The sequence below is a fragment of the Sceloporus occidentalis genome, unplaced genomic scaffold (assembly GCF_023333645.1).
Source record: "Sceloporus occidentalis isolate IW3139 unplaced genomic scaffold, rSceOcc1.0.p SCAF_213, whole genome shotgun sequence".
NCBI lineage: Eukaryota > Metazoa > Chordata > Lepidosauria > Squamata > Phrynosomatidae > Sceloporus > Sceloporus occidentalis.
In genome coordinates, this window is record NW_028317193.1 from 711,528 (window position 1) to 729,266 (window position 17,739).

At 39.0% G+C, this 17,739-nt stretch overlaps 1 protein-coding gene across 1 annotated transcript; it reads right to left on the minus strand.

The window, feature by feature from the left end:
• Positions 1-2,944: 2,944 nt before the first annotated feature.
• On the minus strand, positions 2,945-13,516 carry LOC149277491 (palmitoleoyl-protein carboxylesterase notum2-like). The gene is made up of 12 exons (XM_089502835.1): positions 13,505-13,516; positions 10,938-11,047; positions 10,808-10,860; positions 10,322-10,417; positions 8,713-8,773; positions 8,371-8,429; positions 8,127-8,226; positions 6,930-7,121; positions 6,604-6,704; positions 5,012-5,159; positions 3,951-3,998; positions 2,945-3,245 (listed from the first exon to the last, which is right to left on the minus strand). Exons 1-12 carry the CDS (start codon positions 13,514-13,516, stop codon positions 2,945-2,947), a joined length of 1,281 nt encoding a protein of 426 aa, XP_089358961.1.
• Positions 13,517-17,739: the final 4,223 nt, after the last annotated feature.

The following is a 17,739-nucleotide window of genomic DNA, read 5'->3' on the forward strand; positions in this document are numbered from 1 at the left end:
AGCTCAGACGTTCACGTGCAGACTGGAGTTTGGCCTGGGAGTAGGTCGATCACATGTATGTGAGCATATATAGAGTGGCGTAACCAGAGTTACGGTCCCCCGGGGCAAAATAAAATTTTGCGTCTCATCCCCCCATGTACCACCCCCGATCCACCCTGTGCCTGTCCATCTGGTTGTAAGTCTACAGCCTCAAGCCTATACATACACAGATACACATACACTGCCCATACACACACCCTGCCCATACAGACATACAGTATACTACCCTTACACACGCCTACTTACACACATACACTGTACTTTCACATGCCTGCCCACACACACACATATACACATACACTGCCCTTATACACCTCTGAAGATGAGGTGGCCTACCGGGAAATCCAGAATCCTGGTAGGCCAGTCTGACTCTGGCACCCCCTGCACGTTCCTGTGTTGCTGACATTTGTGATGTATAACTTTATAACTGATTTCTTTCTGTGAGTTTCTTCATACCAGAGACAGCAAGGGGTGCATCTTCCATGTGCTGCTCAGCAACATGTGAAATGGCTGATATGGACACCCTACCTTGGTCCCAATCACAGCTGCATCAGCAGAGCTCCAACCATGTTTTAGTGGAACATGGTAAAAAAACAGCCATGCCAGGGACTCATGTGGTTTGTCGTAGAGGCTGTGGGAATGCCAGCAGTCTGTGTGACTACCATGTTACGTGACTCCGCATTCTATACATCAAAGCTTTCTTTTTAACGCTTGAAATGATCCAATGTTCCAAATATAGAGAGTATGAGTACAAAATATATTTGCTATCATGTCCAAAAACTACAGAAAAATAGCATATTCTTAACTTAACCCTTTTATACATCATTTATACAAAAACAGGTAAATGCCCACACCAAACCAGGTGAGTTACCATTTTCATTTATGTTAGTTTTGTTTTTGCACTGCGCTGAATCAGCCGTTATGCACATTAAAATAGAACAGACGTCCAGTCTTTCTTGGTTCAGCAAAAATTCGAACTCATTTTCCCCGGGGAGAAAATTTTAAATAGTGCTGCAAATCGGTGGGAAAGATTTGGGAAAAGATTGTGATCTCTTTGTAAAAACACGGTAACATGTTCGGCGAGTGACCCTTCTTATGCTCTTGATCTAGAGTTTGAAGATTTTGCATGCTTTGAATTAAACAGTTAATTAGCTGTGTATATCATTAGACCCTAAATGATCTGTTACTCGGTAAATAGAGACATCTGATCTGGAAATGCCAGTCCAACTGGTTACCCAGCCCGGTGTAGAGATATACTGTAGCTGCTAACCCCTTGTAGATGTGTGATAGGCAAAGTGCAGGACTGATTGGTTAGTCTGTTGATCATCTACTCTTCGGTCACATATGTCCAATTAATTGTCCTATTTAGCTCAGTTTTAGTTACATTGTTAAAAAAATATATAGTCCAATATGTTCAACCATTCCACAAACTCATACTAGTTGATCCAGAAGAAGGAAAAAAAAACCACTGAGACTAATGTCACCTCAAAGAGACGAAAAATCCTTGGGACTCACCCTGGATCCATTAAAAAGTGTTTCAAATGCATGCATTACACATTTTGTTGTTGTTTTTGCTTTTAATTCCTAAGCATCATGGATCATATGGAAATGTAATTTTCCATTTTGGAAACCTACAGTGATCTTAAAATCCACGTCTTTGTATCTACTGTTAAGGAGCTTTCTTCCGCTTCCTTAAACAATCAGAGCGGTGGTCAGCTCATCAGACAAGATATTAATCCAGCCCTACAATATATATTTTTAAGTGTCAACCAAAATAGGGAAAGCAAGGAGAAATAAAAGTCCTCGTATGTACAGTAAATATTGAACATGTGCATTATCAGGCTGCCAGCTGGCAACTGCTTTGGATTGATGCCAGTACTATAATTTTAAGCCACATTAATGTAGTTTACATTTTTTATTATATTTTATTATTTTTAAATTAAAATGTCCTATAATGCTGAAAAGCACGACAACCATAACATCCTCAGTGGAAACATTGTCTAGCTGTATATTATACACTTATACATATTCTTTCCTTCCATTAGGTTAATAAACATGTGACATGCCATATGGGTTATATCCATACTGATGGAACGCCAAGGCATTCATTTACATTATATATTTTGCTTAAAAAAACACTTTCAGAATAACATATACAATCAACACAACTTTTTGCGACAGTAGCATGTCAACAGATTCAAAAACATTATCAAGCAAAAGCTTCCCAGCGCTGTAAAGATCTAAAGGGTAACTATGATACCAATATAACACGTGTTATGGACATACGTGTGGACTTTTGTCAAGATATCCACCGTGATGCCAAAAACTCCTGTTTCAAATGGAAAAAGAGTACACATTGTGTTTAAGAATCAAAGGTGACATAAACTGACTCGTGTGTATGCTGGCATTCTGAATCTCTCTGCGATATTTCAAATAATACATGGTTTAAGATCCTGAAGAACAGAAGAACATAATTTCACATGTTGTTTTCATATAAACACACGCACACATGTATATATAATTTCAAGGATTATATTTTGTGTTTGGTAAACTGTTGTAAATCCCCTCTCTTTAAATCGGGGGTGTAGCTCTCCAGCGTTACAGTAACTGCTATTACTTAATATCATCTTTATCTAGACAAACAATCCAAAAATGATGGTGCTTATCGTCCAAAAACAGATGATTAGACGTCGGTCAGTCGCACCTGTTCCTCTAGCTCCTGATGGTACTGTCTAGTAATACTAGTCTAATAATTTTAGCTGTGAGAATAACACATCTATTTGCCATCTCCTGATTTAGAAATAATTAACTAGTTACCACCTGCCACGGGTCAATATTAAATTCAAGATGCTTTACTTATGAAGAGCACTTTTAAGGAAATATAAAGTGTTTTACATGTCATTCTCTAGCCACCGTTCCTCAACATTGCCATCAGCCGACTCAGCTCTCCTTTGGACTGTCCTTTCCCCAGGTTGTCTATCCCAAGTCTGAGCACCATCTGCAACATGTCGATTTCTTTGCCCGATACTCGGTTGTGAATAGCCGGGCACGTTGGGTTGCAGTGAGGCCACTCACATGTATCGATCAGATGAAAGGAACATGCCCGTGTTCCTGCTTTTTGACCTTTCTTTTCTTGAAGACTTTTTTCCCAACAGTGCAAAGCTCTAGCTAGAGAAACACTCTTCACCTGGAACTCCAGCCAATTACTGCAAATACAAAAAGCAAAATCGCCCTTAGACATATACGAGGAAGAAGTGGTGCAAACGCATACTTGGGCTTACTGATCTATTCACTATTAGGTCATACAGTATAAGAAAAGCTATTAGGTCATACAGTATAACAAAAGCTATTAGGTCATACGGTAGAACAAAAACTCAAAAACATTCTTTTCTTGGATGATACATGTTTTCAGATATCTCAAGTATAGGTAAACACACATTATCTATACATTATTCTTCTTCAAGGACCATTTCAAACACAGTACTTCAGTGAAACCTATTAATAGCTGGATGTCGGGTGCATGTATATAGCGGCACACATAGATTTTCTATAGCATAAATAGCTGCTTACTAGCCCAAACTGCAGCTGTAATGGATAATAGGATAGACCATGGGAGTACTTGCCCTATACTTGGCCTAATGGGGTACTTTGGACAGCTGGGGACATCACCTTGTGACACCATTAACAGAAATCTAGTTAAATAATTGATTATTAAAACACATATAACTGAAACTCATAATGTACCTTATAGCCCAATGTGTTCTGGCTCGTTATACTAACTATAGTTAGTGGCTGGGGTCTGGTAAGTGCTGAAAATTGCCCCACTCACCTAAATGATTATATTCTGATGTCATCTATGTCATGTACAACACGTAGAAATACCAAAGTTGCATTGTTCTTTTTGCCCTTACCTTTTGGTAATAAGTGTATGGGAGAAACACGCTGGAGCAAACACTGCCCTGTAGAACAAACAACAACAATGAATGATTATTGAGAGTCTGGTCTGGCCAATAACACTTTCACAAGAAACCCGTATATCGGATAGCATGCTCAAAGTCAAAAAATAAATCAGCTTATCTGCAAATTTTCCTAAATACGAATAGTTTTAAAGTAGGTATCGTTGGATTAATCCAGAGGCAAGGTCCAGTTATCAAACTGCTTTTTATCCACCACTCCCACTAGGGCTAGTAAGTCAATGACAACTTATTTAGGGCCGCAACATGGGTTAACCCAATGAGATCTGGGTAGATGCATTGCATGGCACAATGGTGGACTTCCTACAGACAGTGAAAGTTTCAATAGATGCAAAGAAGGGCAATCCGACCATATCATGAAACAGACCAAGGGGAACCAAGCTAGCCCAGCATTGGAGATACCGGGACCTCCAAAGCACAGTAAGCTCTTAAGTCACGTCTGGTTACAGTTGGCCCTGCTCTCCATCTCGTTGAGACAGACGTATCCAGGCTCTTCTCAGGCCCAGCCTAACTTCCCTACCATTAAATAGGAATTTTTGGCACATGAGCCTTATTCACCAAACCCTAAGTTAGGTCGATAAGACCCACATGTATCACACCTGTTGTAGAGCTGAATACCCAAGGTACTGATCAACAAATACAATCTACCAAATTCACCAAGACTTTAAAAAGGTTACCAAAATGAATAAAAAATAACAGTAATTTCTGAATATAAATGTATTTGTTTAAAAATATAGATTCAGACATATGAAAAACAGCGTGGTCTTCAAACTATTTTCATATAGTTTTGGAAAATTGGTACAGATTTATAAAATATTATCAGGATGTACCAAAAAAAGGAAGACGTTTAGGAAATATGTTATTTTTGATATAAATATACATCTAATTTTGTCAGTCCTTGCATAGCACACAGAAGACAAGAGACTTGGGACAGTTGTGCTAGATGCCAGACAATGAAATACTTAAAGCTTTGATCTAAAAATAGGTTTATCTCTTACGGGATATTATGTAGTGATTTCTTAAGCTCTTGTCCGATGTTCTGTATGTTGTTCCACTGATTCACATTCATGGATTGGAATTCGGGCTGAATGTTTTCTATTCTTAGCTGCTCCTCATCATAAAGCCACTGAACCACAAAGATAGGAGCTGCAAGACAAAGAAAGTAGCCAACAATCAAAGATCAGGACCCAATTACACAGGGATTAGAAGCTTTTACATATAGATAGAGGATGCAACAAAACATCCGAACTTTAATTGAAATATGGGAAAACCATTGAGAAGAAATGTTAAAGATTGACATGTCAACGGGGAGCTGGACCACAAAGAAAGGAGTTGCAAAACATCAATACTGAAAATGCAGCCAAAGCTTTGGGCTTCGGGAGAAAAAGCATAATCCTCTTCACAACGATAACATAATTAGCTACAATATAAAGGACACATAAAGCATTCCAACCCTCATAATAAATTGGTGGGGCTTACAAAACCAGACCACAAGAATCCAGTGTCCCAAGGTGGTTCAGGAACTCTTCACTCCTCCGGGGGGGGGGGGGGGGGGGGTTTAATGCAAGGGGCCCCAGGGCCATGGTGATGTAGGTCATCTTTAAATGTAATTCATCTTTACCCTAACACGACCTTTCTCCCCCAGAAACCGACAATAAACATGCCAAACTAGGCAGAACCAAGCATAACATCAGCAGATTAGGACATAATGTCATGATCCCAGCACATAGTGAGGGCAGAGATAAACGCCATGCTTAGCATCATTCTGTATTATCTAGAAACCGCACAGATAGCTGTAAAATCTATCTTAAGAAGCACGGCTATAAATCATTCCACTTAAGCTATGCTCAGTGTGAATTGTCATCAGGACGACCATGCAAGGTCTGCCTGATACTGCAGTCCACCTAGACATTTATTCTACATGTGTCCCGTTAACTAAAGGCCAAAGTCTTCAATAAAGCTCTTCAATTCCACATTGCCCGTGACTGTTGACCATTAGAGTGATAGCTAGAAGCAAAAGTCCACAACGCAGCCAGATAAAGCCTTGCCAAGGTATGTAGCAAAATGAATTTAAATGACAGATATGTGTGAGTGAAGCATTTGCACAAGAAAAGCAAACTGCTGCTTTTATTTGGGTTTCTCCCCAAATGCGAGTCCAGGTATGAACCTCCTTGCTCCCAGTGCATGGAGGGATACTAATCCCAGCTTACTGATGAGGCCCCTGAAGAATAAAACATATGTCTGGGGTTGTTGTTTCCCTTTGGAAATTCTGGTTGACATTTCATGGCTGCCATTGTGCTCAAAATCAGATGCATATGTAGAAATGTTTCTTTTTTTATGGGACAAGTGAGCTAAAATTTAGGACTCTCCCAAGCGGGGATTAACCATTGGACGGGCTATTCGAACATCCATTCTTGGCTAAGCTAGCCTCATCTTTTTTTATTTATTTTACCGAGACTACCAGTCCCGGCATTGTAGTAATGGAGGGAGTAACTATAAGAGTTGATGTCCACTGGAACTGGGGTATTGTAGGATACTGATCCATGTCTGAAGCATTAAATACAACGTGATGTGTACTAGTTTAACTTACATTTCATGGAAGTATATAGCTTGGGACCATAAAAACACTGCCACTCATCCTCACTCCTATATTGCTGTTTGCACTTCTCAGGAAGAATCCCATTCCACAGCCTGCAAGGGAGAACACCAAAGATTCAAGCAAGAATAAAACTAGAATATAACTTGACTCATTAAAACACAATGAACAACAATCGGGAACACACACATTTCAAATAAATAAATATACTGTATATTCAGAGTAAACCTGCACATAGGCTCCGGAGAGTAGATGCATATATTACTTATTCTCCCAAACATTGTAAAATGACATCATTCTTCATCAAAGTGATGATTTACCTCAATCCATTCTTGATGGCGTCAGTAACCGCACAAGCTGTGCCATCCAAGCAATCAGATTGCTTTCTTTTCTTCGGATCTATGAACCATCCAGAATCAACAAGACCTCGAATTTGGACAGTGTCTGCGGTCAGCTCCTCCATCAGAGTCGCCACTCTATCGATATTCACCAGGACGCCGGTACCTCCAGCACTAAGTATTAACGGAAAATACTAGATGGTGAGTCGTGTCATTATAACTATTTATTATATTATATCTCATCTTTTAATTGATGGTGCATCTCTGAGAGAGCCCTTAGTGACCAATATCTCTCTCCATCGTAGCAGAGGATAAATTGAAACAAGGAGAAAGGCGTACGGGATTAGGAAGATTATTGCATTTCCCGTTTAAATCACCTATTGTACACAATGGAGACTAGGGAATGTGCTTTACTAAATAATATTATCTACATTATTCATCATATAGAAGATGTTATGATTTGGTGACCACTCATTTAATGGGATATGAAGAACGCTCCCTTATATTTCTTTTTTTTTTATTATATATATATATATATATATATATATACACAGTAGCTAGAAGAAGGTCAATTCTTTTAACATGACTTTTTTTCATGTGACGTTGTGACCTATTTATGTAATTGAGTAAGGCTTTAGATGAGGAATTCAGCGTTTTAATGAAACCGTCTGATTAATAAGCACAGTCTCTGTTGTTTCTTTACACATTACTGAGACGTTTAGGGCTGCAGAGGTTTACGATACACTCATACCTTCCACGCATTCTGAGCTCCTGGAAAAGAACATCATCAGTGGAGGAAAGAAGAAGGAAAGAAGAAGAGATAGATTTGAGTCACCAAGAGGGACTGTCCCTCGTATAAATGAGACACTTGAGGCTATCTTTAAAGTACCTTCCACAAGAGAATATTCACTTTCTGGTGTCGAGCATTTAATGGAGTAAGGAATAATCATCCCTTAATATACTGATAAATTGGAATATTCATATTCTGTACATGTATTTCCTAGTTTCAACTGTTCTATTACATGTGTAATTACATGTGTTAGGATCACATATCGTGTGAATTCTCAGGATGATCCGATAAATGAATCAGATCATCCTGGAAACAGATACATCAATGAAGCCTTGATTGAGCCCTGTAAATGTAATACTTTATACTATTTTTGCATACTAAAAAAATACCTGGATCCTGCCAGAATGATGACTTTTGCATGTTTAATGCCCTTTGGCACCAAATCCCGAATCACCTCCTGAATGATTATTGATCCCATGAATGCATAATCTGTAATAACAATCATTTAAAATTAATTATTAATATATATATATATATATATATATATATATATATATATATATATACTCACCCCCCCATTATACCTTTACATTTTAAATACTGCTATATGCGTGTCATAAAAAATATACATACCATTGTAAGATTTGGACACATTTCCACTCCATACATCACTGGAACAATATGGCACAAACCTAGAAAAAAAACTGTTATTTGATTTTGCCGTTCAGCCACAATTTAGCTCTTCTGTCCCTTCTCTCTTTTTAAATAAGTTGAATTTATTTATTTGTGTATATATATTATATTTCCTTGAACAGAAGATTTTAAGACAACACACTAAATCGTAGATAGTGATATATGTATATTAGGAGAAAATATTTCTTAAATAATAAACTATTCTGCCACTTTAATAATATTTTCTAAAACATTTAATAAATGCTTTCATTTACAGGGCTTAAAGGCAATTTGGACACTTACACAGCATTCAGATTCCACCAATGAGGATTTTCATGCTGTTTTGGGGACAAAATTCCTGACCCTACAAAAAAAAAGAAAATCTTATAAAATGAAAATACAATGTTATCTTAAACTGCGTATTGAACGGTTGCAGCACAACATACTTGGAGAGCTCGGAACAGCTAAACATACCGGTAATTACTGAATCCTAGTCCTCATCATCATTTCTACTCCTGATGAAGGCGATACTGCTGGAGGTCGAAAATTCATCTTTCTCAGGCTTAGTTAAAATATTCTGCTTTACATCTCTCGTGTATTTATTTCCACAAACACTGTTAAGGAACCTCTTCTACTCATATGGCAACAACCCATCAGTGTTCTCAGTTTATGGAAAATGACTACAACCTTGAATTAAGGGACAGTGTGGCAGCTCAGCGGGACTGCTCTGTAGAACCCAGGACATTTGGGAAGTATGCTTAGGGGTTACTGTGCTATCTGTATCAGTGAGTCAGGTAGATTTATAAAGCATGAGTTATTTTTACCTAATATCATAAGATTTGAACTAGACACATAAAAAACGCACACAGCCATCATTTCAACGCAGCTTAGCTGTATGACTTTGAGAGATTCTGGTTACTCTCGCATCGCTAAGCGTCCTACACGGTTACTGTCCTTCTAAATGATTTTCCAGTAATGAGATGCAGGAAGCAGATGTCTTTTAATCAGAACCAGGACTGCCCTCCGCGACCCATAATCTGTTACAGAGAATTTCACAGCTCATGTGCGCACCAGATGTATAACTTATCATATGCATCACGGACTAGATGGTCCAGTCCTATAAGGTTTAGCATGATTGTGAAAAAAGTCCGACTTTTCCTTTAAGCTCAGACACAATAAATGCCCTTTACAAGCTTTTATATTATTACCTAACACTCAATAAGATACCTCATGGTATTGTATATCTACTGACAACTTAAGTGTTAGTGTGTGTGTGTGTGTGTGTGTGTGTGTCCCTCTTCTCTTGCCTGATGTCCCTCCTTTCTTGGAGCTCAGAATGTTTGCTGAGTATGAGTGTATCACAGGGTTCTACAGGCAGTAAAGTAATTTGAACAACAAGCAATATGTTTCTAAATTCAATTGTGGACACCTTTTTATTTTAACCCCTTAAGGACAATGGGCGGTCCCTAAACCCATTGAAAACAATTCATTTTGAGCCCGTACATGTACGGGCTTTTTCATTAAGGGGTTAAATGCCTTATACAGCTATTAATATGACAAATATATAGTCAGGGTATAGCTCTGCCCTTATCACATCCCTAAATACAAAAGTGTCCTCATCTGGCCATTATTGTCATTACTGATAATTTGATAAATATGGCTCTTAATTGCATGTTGAAGATTACAGACTCGTTTGAGCAGGGCCCTCCTTACCGCTTGTTGTTATATTATGCTCTACTTGTTTACCGCGCGCCGGTTCTATAAATCAATAAATAATAATCATAAAAGATGATCTATGTTTTGATGACGATGTCAGTAATTTTATACCGATGCTATTGGTCAGAGATGTAGCTCTATAATTGACGTAATAGTGTCCACTCCCCACCACTATGTTTACAGGTAGACAACCTACCTTTCCTGGTCGGTGGCCATTCAGAGGAACTCATTAAACGTCTGGCATTCTTATATCTAAAATCACAGGTTTCTTTACTGTAGCAGCACCACCCTCCTGGTAACAATCAAATACAATAGGAATTAATAGAAGCACCATACAGTTAACCAAATCTCATGGTTTCATTACACAAGGGGACACTAACCGGACTTCATTCCAAATGTTGGCTTAGGTACACACAAACGAATAAATTGGCTAACGTTAATATAAAAAGAACAGAGCTCCATAATCTGCTGGCGCTCTATAAATGATTATAGACAATGGCTAGTCAATGCATATGCACTGGTTAGTTTAAAATTGTAAGTTTCTAATATTGATTTATTTTTTTAATGTATTTTTATGTATTTTTGTATGACAGCATACACTTGATCTTATTCACGTATATGCCACTTTATATTTACGTTATATATTTAGATGTTACTGTTTCTCTAAGATGAGTTGTAATACCTTCCAAAAAGATGATCCATCGTTTGCTCCCTTTGGCTTCTCTCAAATAATACCTACAAATGGAAAACACAGTGGTTGTACATGCATGGCGTCGCTATCCAGTACATATTTGATAGAAATGACATGTTACCCTGCTGTTGTTCCATCATTACAAGTCACCAACGTATTCTTCACAAAGTGAAGCTTCATGTCTTCAGGAGCTCTTTGGTTATGCTGTGGTACTGATGTTGGATCTCCTGTCTGAAACAATGGATGTCCAACAGAGGATAGGGGAAAAGAGGGCACTTGTCCAATCACGTCTTTAATAAGATGCTGGGTTTTTCTGTTTCGACCAGGCACCCTTTTTTTCATTTTTTTGTCACGTTTGCTTTGGCACATGGCTTCTGTAATTATCATCAGAATCAAGAAAGACTTCAGGATTGTCCTCATTCCTACAGCTATGCTGTACCCTGTTGTGTAGCCTTCAGATTATAAAAAATCTGTTGATTAAAAAAAAATCCATGTTTTAATATACTGTATGTTCAAATACATACTTTTAGTTTAGGACAACATAATGAAAATGTAACGTCTTGAAAAAAATTTGTTGTTTTTTTTGGACCGGTTCCGTCCATCGGTGGAATTAACGAGGAGTATTTATTGCCCATAAAACTTGCATTTGAAGTCAGTTGAGTAAACCTAAAATGATTTCCTTGGTTCAGCTAATAAGGAGCTTGGTTAAGTTCATGGAGACTTGAGTTTTTGTTTAGACCTTGTTTGGAACTCAGAAGGAAAGTTGTCTATCCGGTTCATCTGAACCACGCAGTTCTCTCTTCAAACGTATGATTGGGTTTCTGTAGGGTCCTGGCCGGTTCACCGCAGTGAAGGTGACTTCCATGGAATTCTTATCAATAAAAACCCTGGATACACTCATCTTGTAAAACAATCGACATCGGTTGCAGAACTGCACAGAGATTTGTGTGTTGTTGTCAGAATTGCCCCGACCCGTGAAAGAAATAATAATAATAATAATATAATATATGTGTATGTACTGACATTCCCTGGATTCTTACAGTGATTATCGTATTCATTATTAAATATAGTTTCTACTCTTGCACTTTCGCATCTCTTTTATAATCTCTTTTAACATCATCACCCTTATTGCTAAGCAGTGAAAATCTAAATTACGTATTAAGTTAAATTCGTTTACCTTTTGTCTTTATGGTGACAGCTTGTAAACCATAGGGAGCACTGAGAACGCGACCAACAACCAGGAGTCCCTTGAAGTGAAAGAATACTTTTGTCTTCTGAAAGAGGTGCACATATACTATATTGGATGGCAGCTGAATGACTCATTGATCTGTAAAGGGGATTACAAGTCTAGTGCCCTTCCTTCTCTGAAATGCGGGACATCCACAGACATCAAAGGGATCTGTTTAGGGAGAGGCAACCTTCAGCACTCCAGCTGCTGTGGACTACAAATCCCATAATGCTTAGTTAGGCCTTGGTTGAGGATGATAGGGCTTCTGGTGTACGACAGGTTTAAAACGATTGCTAGGTGATCCGGATACAAGGTTGCGAAAGGCTAAATTACTAGCATGGAAATTCCCAAAGACTGGCAGAGTCTATTGTATTACACAACAGCCTGACCAAGTTACCACCTTTGCTGGAGAATAATTCCATGATTGATGGAATAATAGTAAAAGCCAAGCAGTCTTCTCTAAATGAGTTATTAGGTCTTCAAACATGGTGATTTATAAATAGTGTGCCATTAGTCATTTGTCCATTTAGTAGAAGATTGCTATACACATAAGTCATTGAAAGTTTACCCATGTTGTCAACGCCTCCACCCAGTGCTATAAGTTTAGGTCAACTTGTCTGCTTACGGGTGGAAAACTGGCAATTGGAGTATACCTGCAGGTTGGCCACTGTACTATGAAGGCTAACAGCCATGCTCTCCTCTCCATAGTGGAAGCAGTGGGTTTTGGCCAACTAGGTCGGGTCAGTTGGGCTCTAAAACGGAGGAGTGCAACGAGATCAGTCCCTCTACAGACATCTATAGTGCAGCACTATCAATCTGTGTGCTACCCATAATTATTACCCAAATATTAATTTACTATTCCACAGTAATATCAAACCTAGTCCTCAAGACAGATTTTCCTTAACGTGTTATTAAATAACCGACATTCTAAATGTTTTCCTGAAAACCAAGTGTGAATATAGCAGCCACAAATAGCTGTAGTTTGACCCTTTTTGTGCTCGGGATTTTTTTCTTCTTCTATTTTTTTGCCACCATTTACTATGTTTAGCATAGCTATAGAATTTATTAGAGGTTTATAAATAAATTATAACAATTTGGAAAATCAATACTTGGGTTCAAGGGTAGTTCCATTCAGAGCAGCTGCTTCAAGAACTGTCAGATCTTTGTCAGTGTCACAGCGGAATGAAAAGAATGTCATTTTTGGCAGGATTTAAAACACATAAGTCAATATATATGAAGCTGTTCTAAGCCAAGAGGTGCCTGACGGCTTTGTTGTGCTTTGAACATGTAGCCCATCGTATGTCATCTACTATGCCCTTTGACATCATGCTGTGGTTGCCTGTTCCATACTGGACATGATATTGGCTTTTATCGCATAAATACAGGACTGACTTTTCCCCTCAGCAAACTACCGAAAAGCATAGAATGTCTAATATGAAGAGGTTCCATTTTTCCCTTACCTCACTACGCATGGTCTTACACTGAGATCTAATAATTGGAGAGTTAGAGGAATCTCTATCCATATGTTCTTTCATGGTCTGTCTTATGATGTATAAAAGTATCTCAATGGCATGCCTGGGAACTCTCATGGTGAAGTCATGCTTCCCATGGACAGTTTGTTCATTATCTGGGCACAGGACTGTCCATGCTCACTCCCTCGCTCTCATTCTGCCTACTCTGCTCCTACTTTTCCATCTCCAGTTCTCTTCACAAGGTCACTTCACCAGAAGAGGACGACCTCGTGGTAGCCCACCTTGGGAAGGTCTCAGGTATGCTTGATGATGTCAGCTTGTGAAATGCTTTGCACTTAATGAGTAGCGTGCAGGAAAGCTGAACATTTCAACTCCATGACATCACGACATATGCATTATGAAGGTGCAACATCAGTAAGTTTCTCCTAAAAGAAGAGCTGAGGCATCCCTACTAAATGCATATAGTATAATCAGTGAGATGGCCATCAATCATGTATTTCCCACAAAGAATGCATAATACACGACCAGCTCAGTTCACTGCAGTTTGCTCTTTATAAAGCAAATAAAATAAAGGAACAGAAAACTCTAAACAAAGCGGTGACACCGTTATGGAGGATGGATGGCATTAAAGATTAGTTGAAGAGTATGGCAGGTTAACAATAGGAGGTTTTGGTTTGCTGGGACTATATTAGAGGGTAAGGCGTAATGTTTGGGGGGACAACCGCTTTTGCCTAGAGGTTCATTATTTTGCTCCAAATATCAGTATTCATATTAACAAAAGTAAATATTTCTCCTAGTTTGAGTAGATTTTGAAATCTGGAGGAAACCTTTTTCTTATTGTGAAAAACATGCAATTATACAAGAGCCTACTGTATGTATATACCTAGGACCATGTATCATACAACGCAAATTAATTCGACAACACAGAGCTAGCGGAGCTACATTCTGCAACGTTCAAGAGAGAACTGCTAAGTAGTGAATATTAAGAATATTGAAATACCCATCTTTGATTTCTTTGATGCCAAGTAAAATCGTTCAGCTCTCGGTCCTCAGAGACTTACGTAGGATGTTTTCTTGTGTATTTTTCTCTCTCTCAGTCGGAGAACAAATACTTATCAACCTGTAGCAATGTCAATGCCATGTGCTGAAATTTCCCAGCATCTGCGTGACTCTAACAAAGCCATTAATTCTTACACGGCTTATGAGATCTTGACAGAATGCAGCTGTTGGCATTTACGACGAGCTCTTACAACTAACAAATGAATTCTAACCTCCGGTATCAGCTAAAGTGTGGGGATAACTTGCCAACATTTTATATGATATGACTCATTATCGGAAAATGCGCTGGAAAAAAACTACAGTTATTAAACAAAATGCATTATATTTGCCCTTTTGTAGACAAAATATGACATCAACATATAGTGGTTTTATTTTCTATGAGATCTCACAGTCCCCGTCTCTTTGTAAGCTTTGTAATTTATAATAAGAATTAATTATTTAAAAGGTGAGCTAGACCGAAATTAAAAGAAAAGTTGAGGGCATCATAAGTTATAATTTATTTATCATTAAATTTAAGTTGTTCCTGTCTTTTGTAAGTCGCTGTATACAGTACCTTATCTGTAAAGAAACCACTATATTGGTAAATCAGATCCATATGCTGACTTTCATGCCCACTAGAGTCAGTCTGACCATTAAGGAAGACTAGGTTGCTGCCAATGGCACTGAGCTGGTAGACCAGTACCAGTTGACCAGTAGGCCATTGCGTTTGTTGGTGCCAAAGCCTAATGTGCCTAGAACTCTGAGATCCGAGCATGACTTTCAAAGATGATGCATTATTCACCAACATTATAGCTGGAGTTTTTCACCAGATGAGTTGACTTAACAAACACCCCGGTTAGCCTTCTTTCTACATCTTACATACTTCCAGTACAACTTGTGTACATGTCAACAAACCTTGAGGTCAACTCAGATCTTAATGATTTCAGCCTAGTATTTGTTTTGGCCGCATACACCACACCGCCACTTGAAACCAAACACTCGGTTGAGACTTGGCTCTTTCAGGAGAGCCCCCATGATATTTTTTGCAACTAAAGGTACAAATTAAGGTACTTGCATCTGTGCTGGGTCCCAATACCTGCACCCACAATAATAACTGTAATCGTAATATTATGGACTAGTAAATGGTTTAGACTTCTTCCTATGTGTAATAAAGTACATAGGAAAACAAGATGGATATCCTTGCAAGCCTGCAAACTGTCCTGCTTTGCATGGGACAGTCCTGATTTCACCACTTTATCCCGCTGTCCTGCCGAGCTCTACCTCTGTCCCACTTTTCAGAGTTTGGCGGGCAATGAGATTTGGTCCGCTGTCTTTTGTCCAAATTTTCATTCCCAGATACCGGAGAATGTGTATCGCACATGCACAGAGTTATGCGCATGCACACTAGGACTGCCAGTTTAAGTGACACCCTACCTCCCATCATCCCAATTCGGGTGGGAGGGGGAGTTGGGAGGTATGTCCTTGGGTTCACTTAAAACCCTCTAAGGGTTAATTGTGGAGAGAGACAGACATACATACTACTACTACTACTAATTATAATACTAATAATTAATACTACTACTACTAATAATGATTATTATTCATAATACTACTAATACTACTACTATGAAAAGCATGTCATTGCAGGAAAAGCATGCGCGTGTGTTTATTTGATTGTAATAGTCTGGTAATTTGATGCCTGGCAACCCGATCTCTATCTCTGTAAACAAGCTGTCAGACAACTGACAGTAACATTCTTCAGCCGTGTCTAAGATCCCAGCAATATTAACTATTTTTAGAAGGACACGTTGTCTTCATTATCAGGCTCCAACGTTGGGGAAAGGTAGCATGGTACAAAGACGACACTTGGTATAAAGGAATGATGTACGACGGAGTGTCCTCTCCTCACACTCAAAGTTGTAGGAGCCTCGTAGAGTTACGGCCCTCAGGGACATAAATGCTTTAGATGACCAAGCTCTTTTTTGCAATGTGTTTTAATGATCTGGAGATATGAATGTGAACCGAATAGCTCAACTCAGTAGGAAATAAAGAACTGCTTTGTCCGGTGGGTAATGTTGGCATTTGCCCAAGGCTCACAACCAAAATAGCTTCTCTGGCATTCTCATCTCAAGGCATTAGTCATTGACTCTTAAACCAGTCCTAAAACGACCCCAACAGATTTAGCAATTTCACAAGTGAGTTTCAACAGCGATACCCATAAATCCTGAAATGTTAATGGTCTTTGAGGTTTCAGAGCCACTGGACTAGGTGGAGGGGAAGCTAAACGTTCTCATCAGGGTCCTGATGACCTAAGTGCGGTTGATGGCTGGTTATACGCGGCTGCATGCTACGTTTCTAAGCTCACGTAGTGCGCGGCCGGGCAATTCCAGAGGCCACACACTGCAGCACTCCATCTGCCAAGGGAGTTTGTAGCTCTTAGGGCGTTTGGCTAGTGTGCCAGATGGCCAGCGCAGTCCTCGTAGAAATGATATTAATATTATATTAGTATAGAGGAATTCAAAAGTCCTCACTTGAGTTTCTAGTGGAACAAAGTTTAAGTAAAGAATGAAGGCAATAGTGAGTCACCATTACGGTGGATAAATACTCCATATACATTTAAGTAAAATATTTACAATAATCAAATATATAAAGCAGAACCGATCTTCAGCTACTGAAACACATGCAATGTGAGTCTCCTTGTGGGCAGCATCAAGTAGTATTAGGTAAGTGGAGGGTGAGTTCATATCATGTCACAGCAAATACTATGATGGAAATAAATAAAGAGAGATTCCCATTGAGACAAACAAAAGCAAATGAGAAATCTCTGAATATTGATTATCCAATGCCTGCCCATTGCCCTGCTGCTACTGCTCCATCGCTTTTTGTACTCTGAGGGATCAATTCATAAAAACGGTCCACTTTGGGGGCAAATTCTATTCCACGCAATGTAACCTTGTGTGTCAGTCTGCCAGTGCCTGCCCATTGCCCTGCTGCTGCTGCTACTTCATTGCTTTCCTTACGCTGAGGGATCAATTAGAATAATTGGTGTCATTTTTGTTTCAATTCAGTCCCATAATATGCTGCTATTCCTCCTTATCAAGACTGGCAACGATAGAGTACTCATCAGACCACAGCGGAAGAGGGCAGCAACAGCAGGCAAGCTGCAGCTTCTACCTCAGGTAACT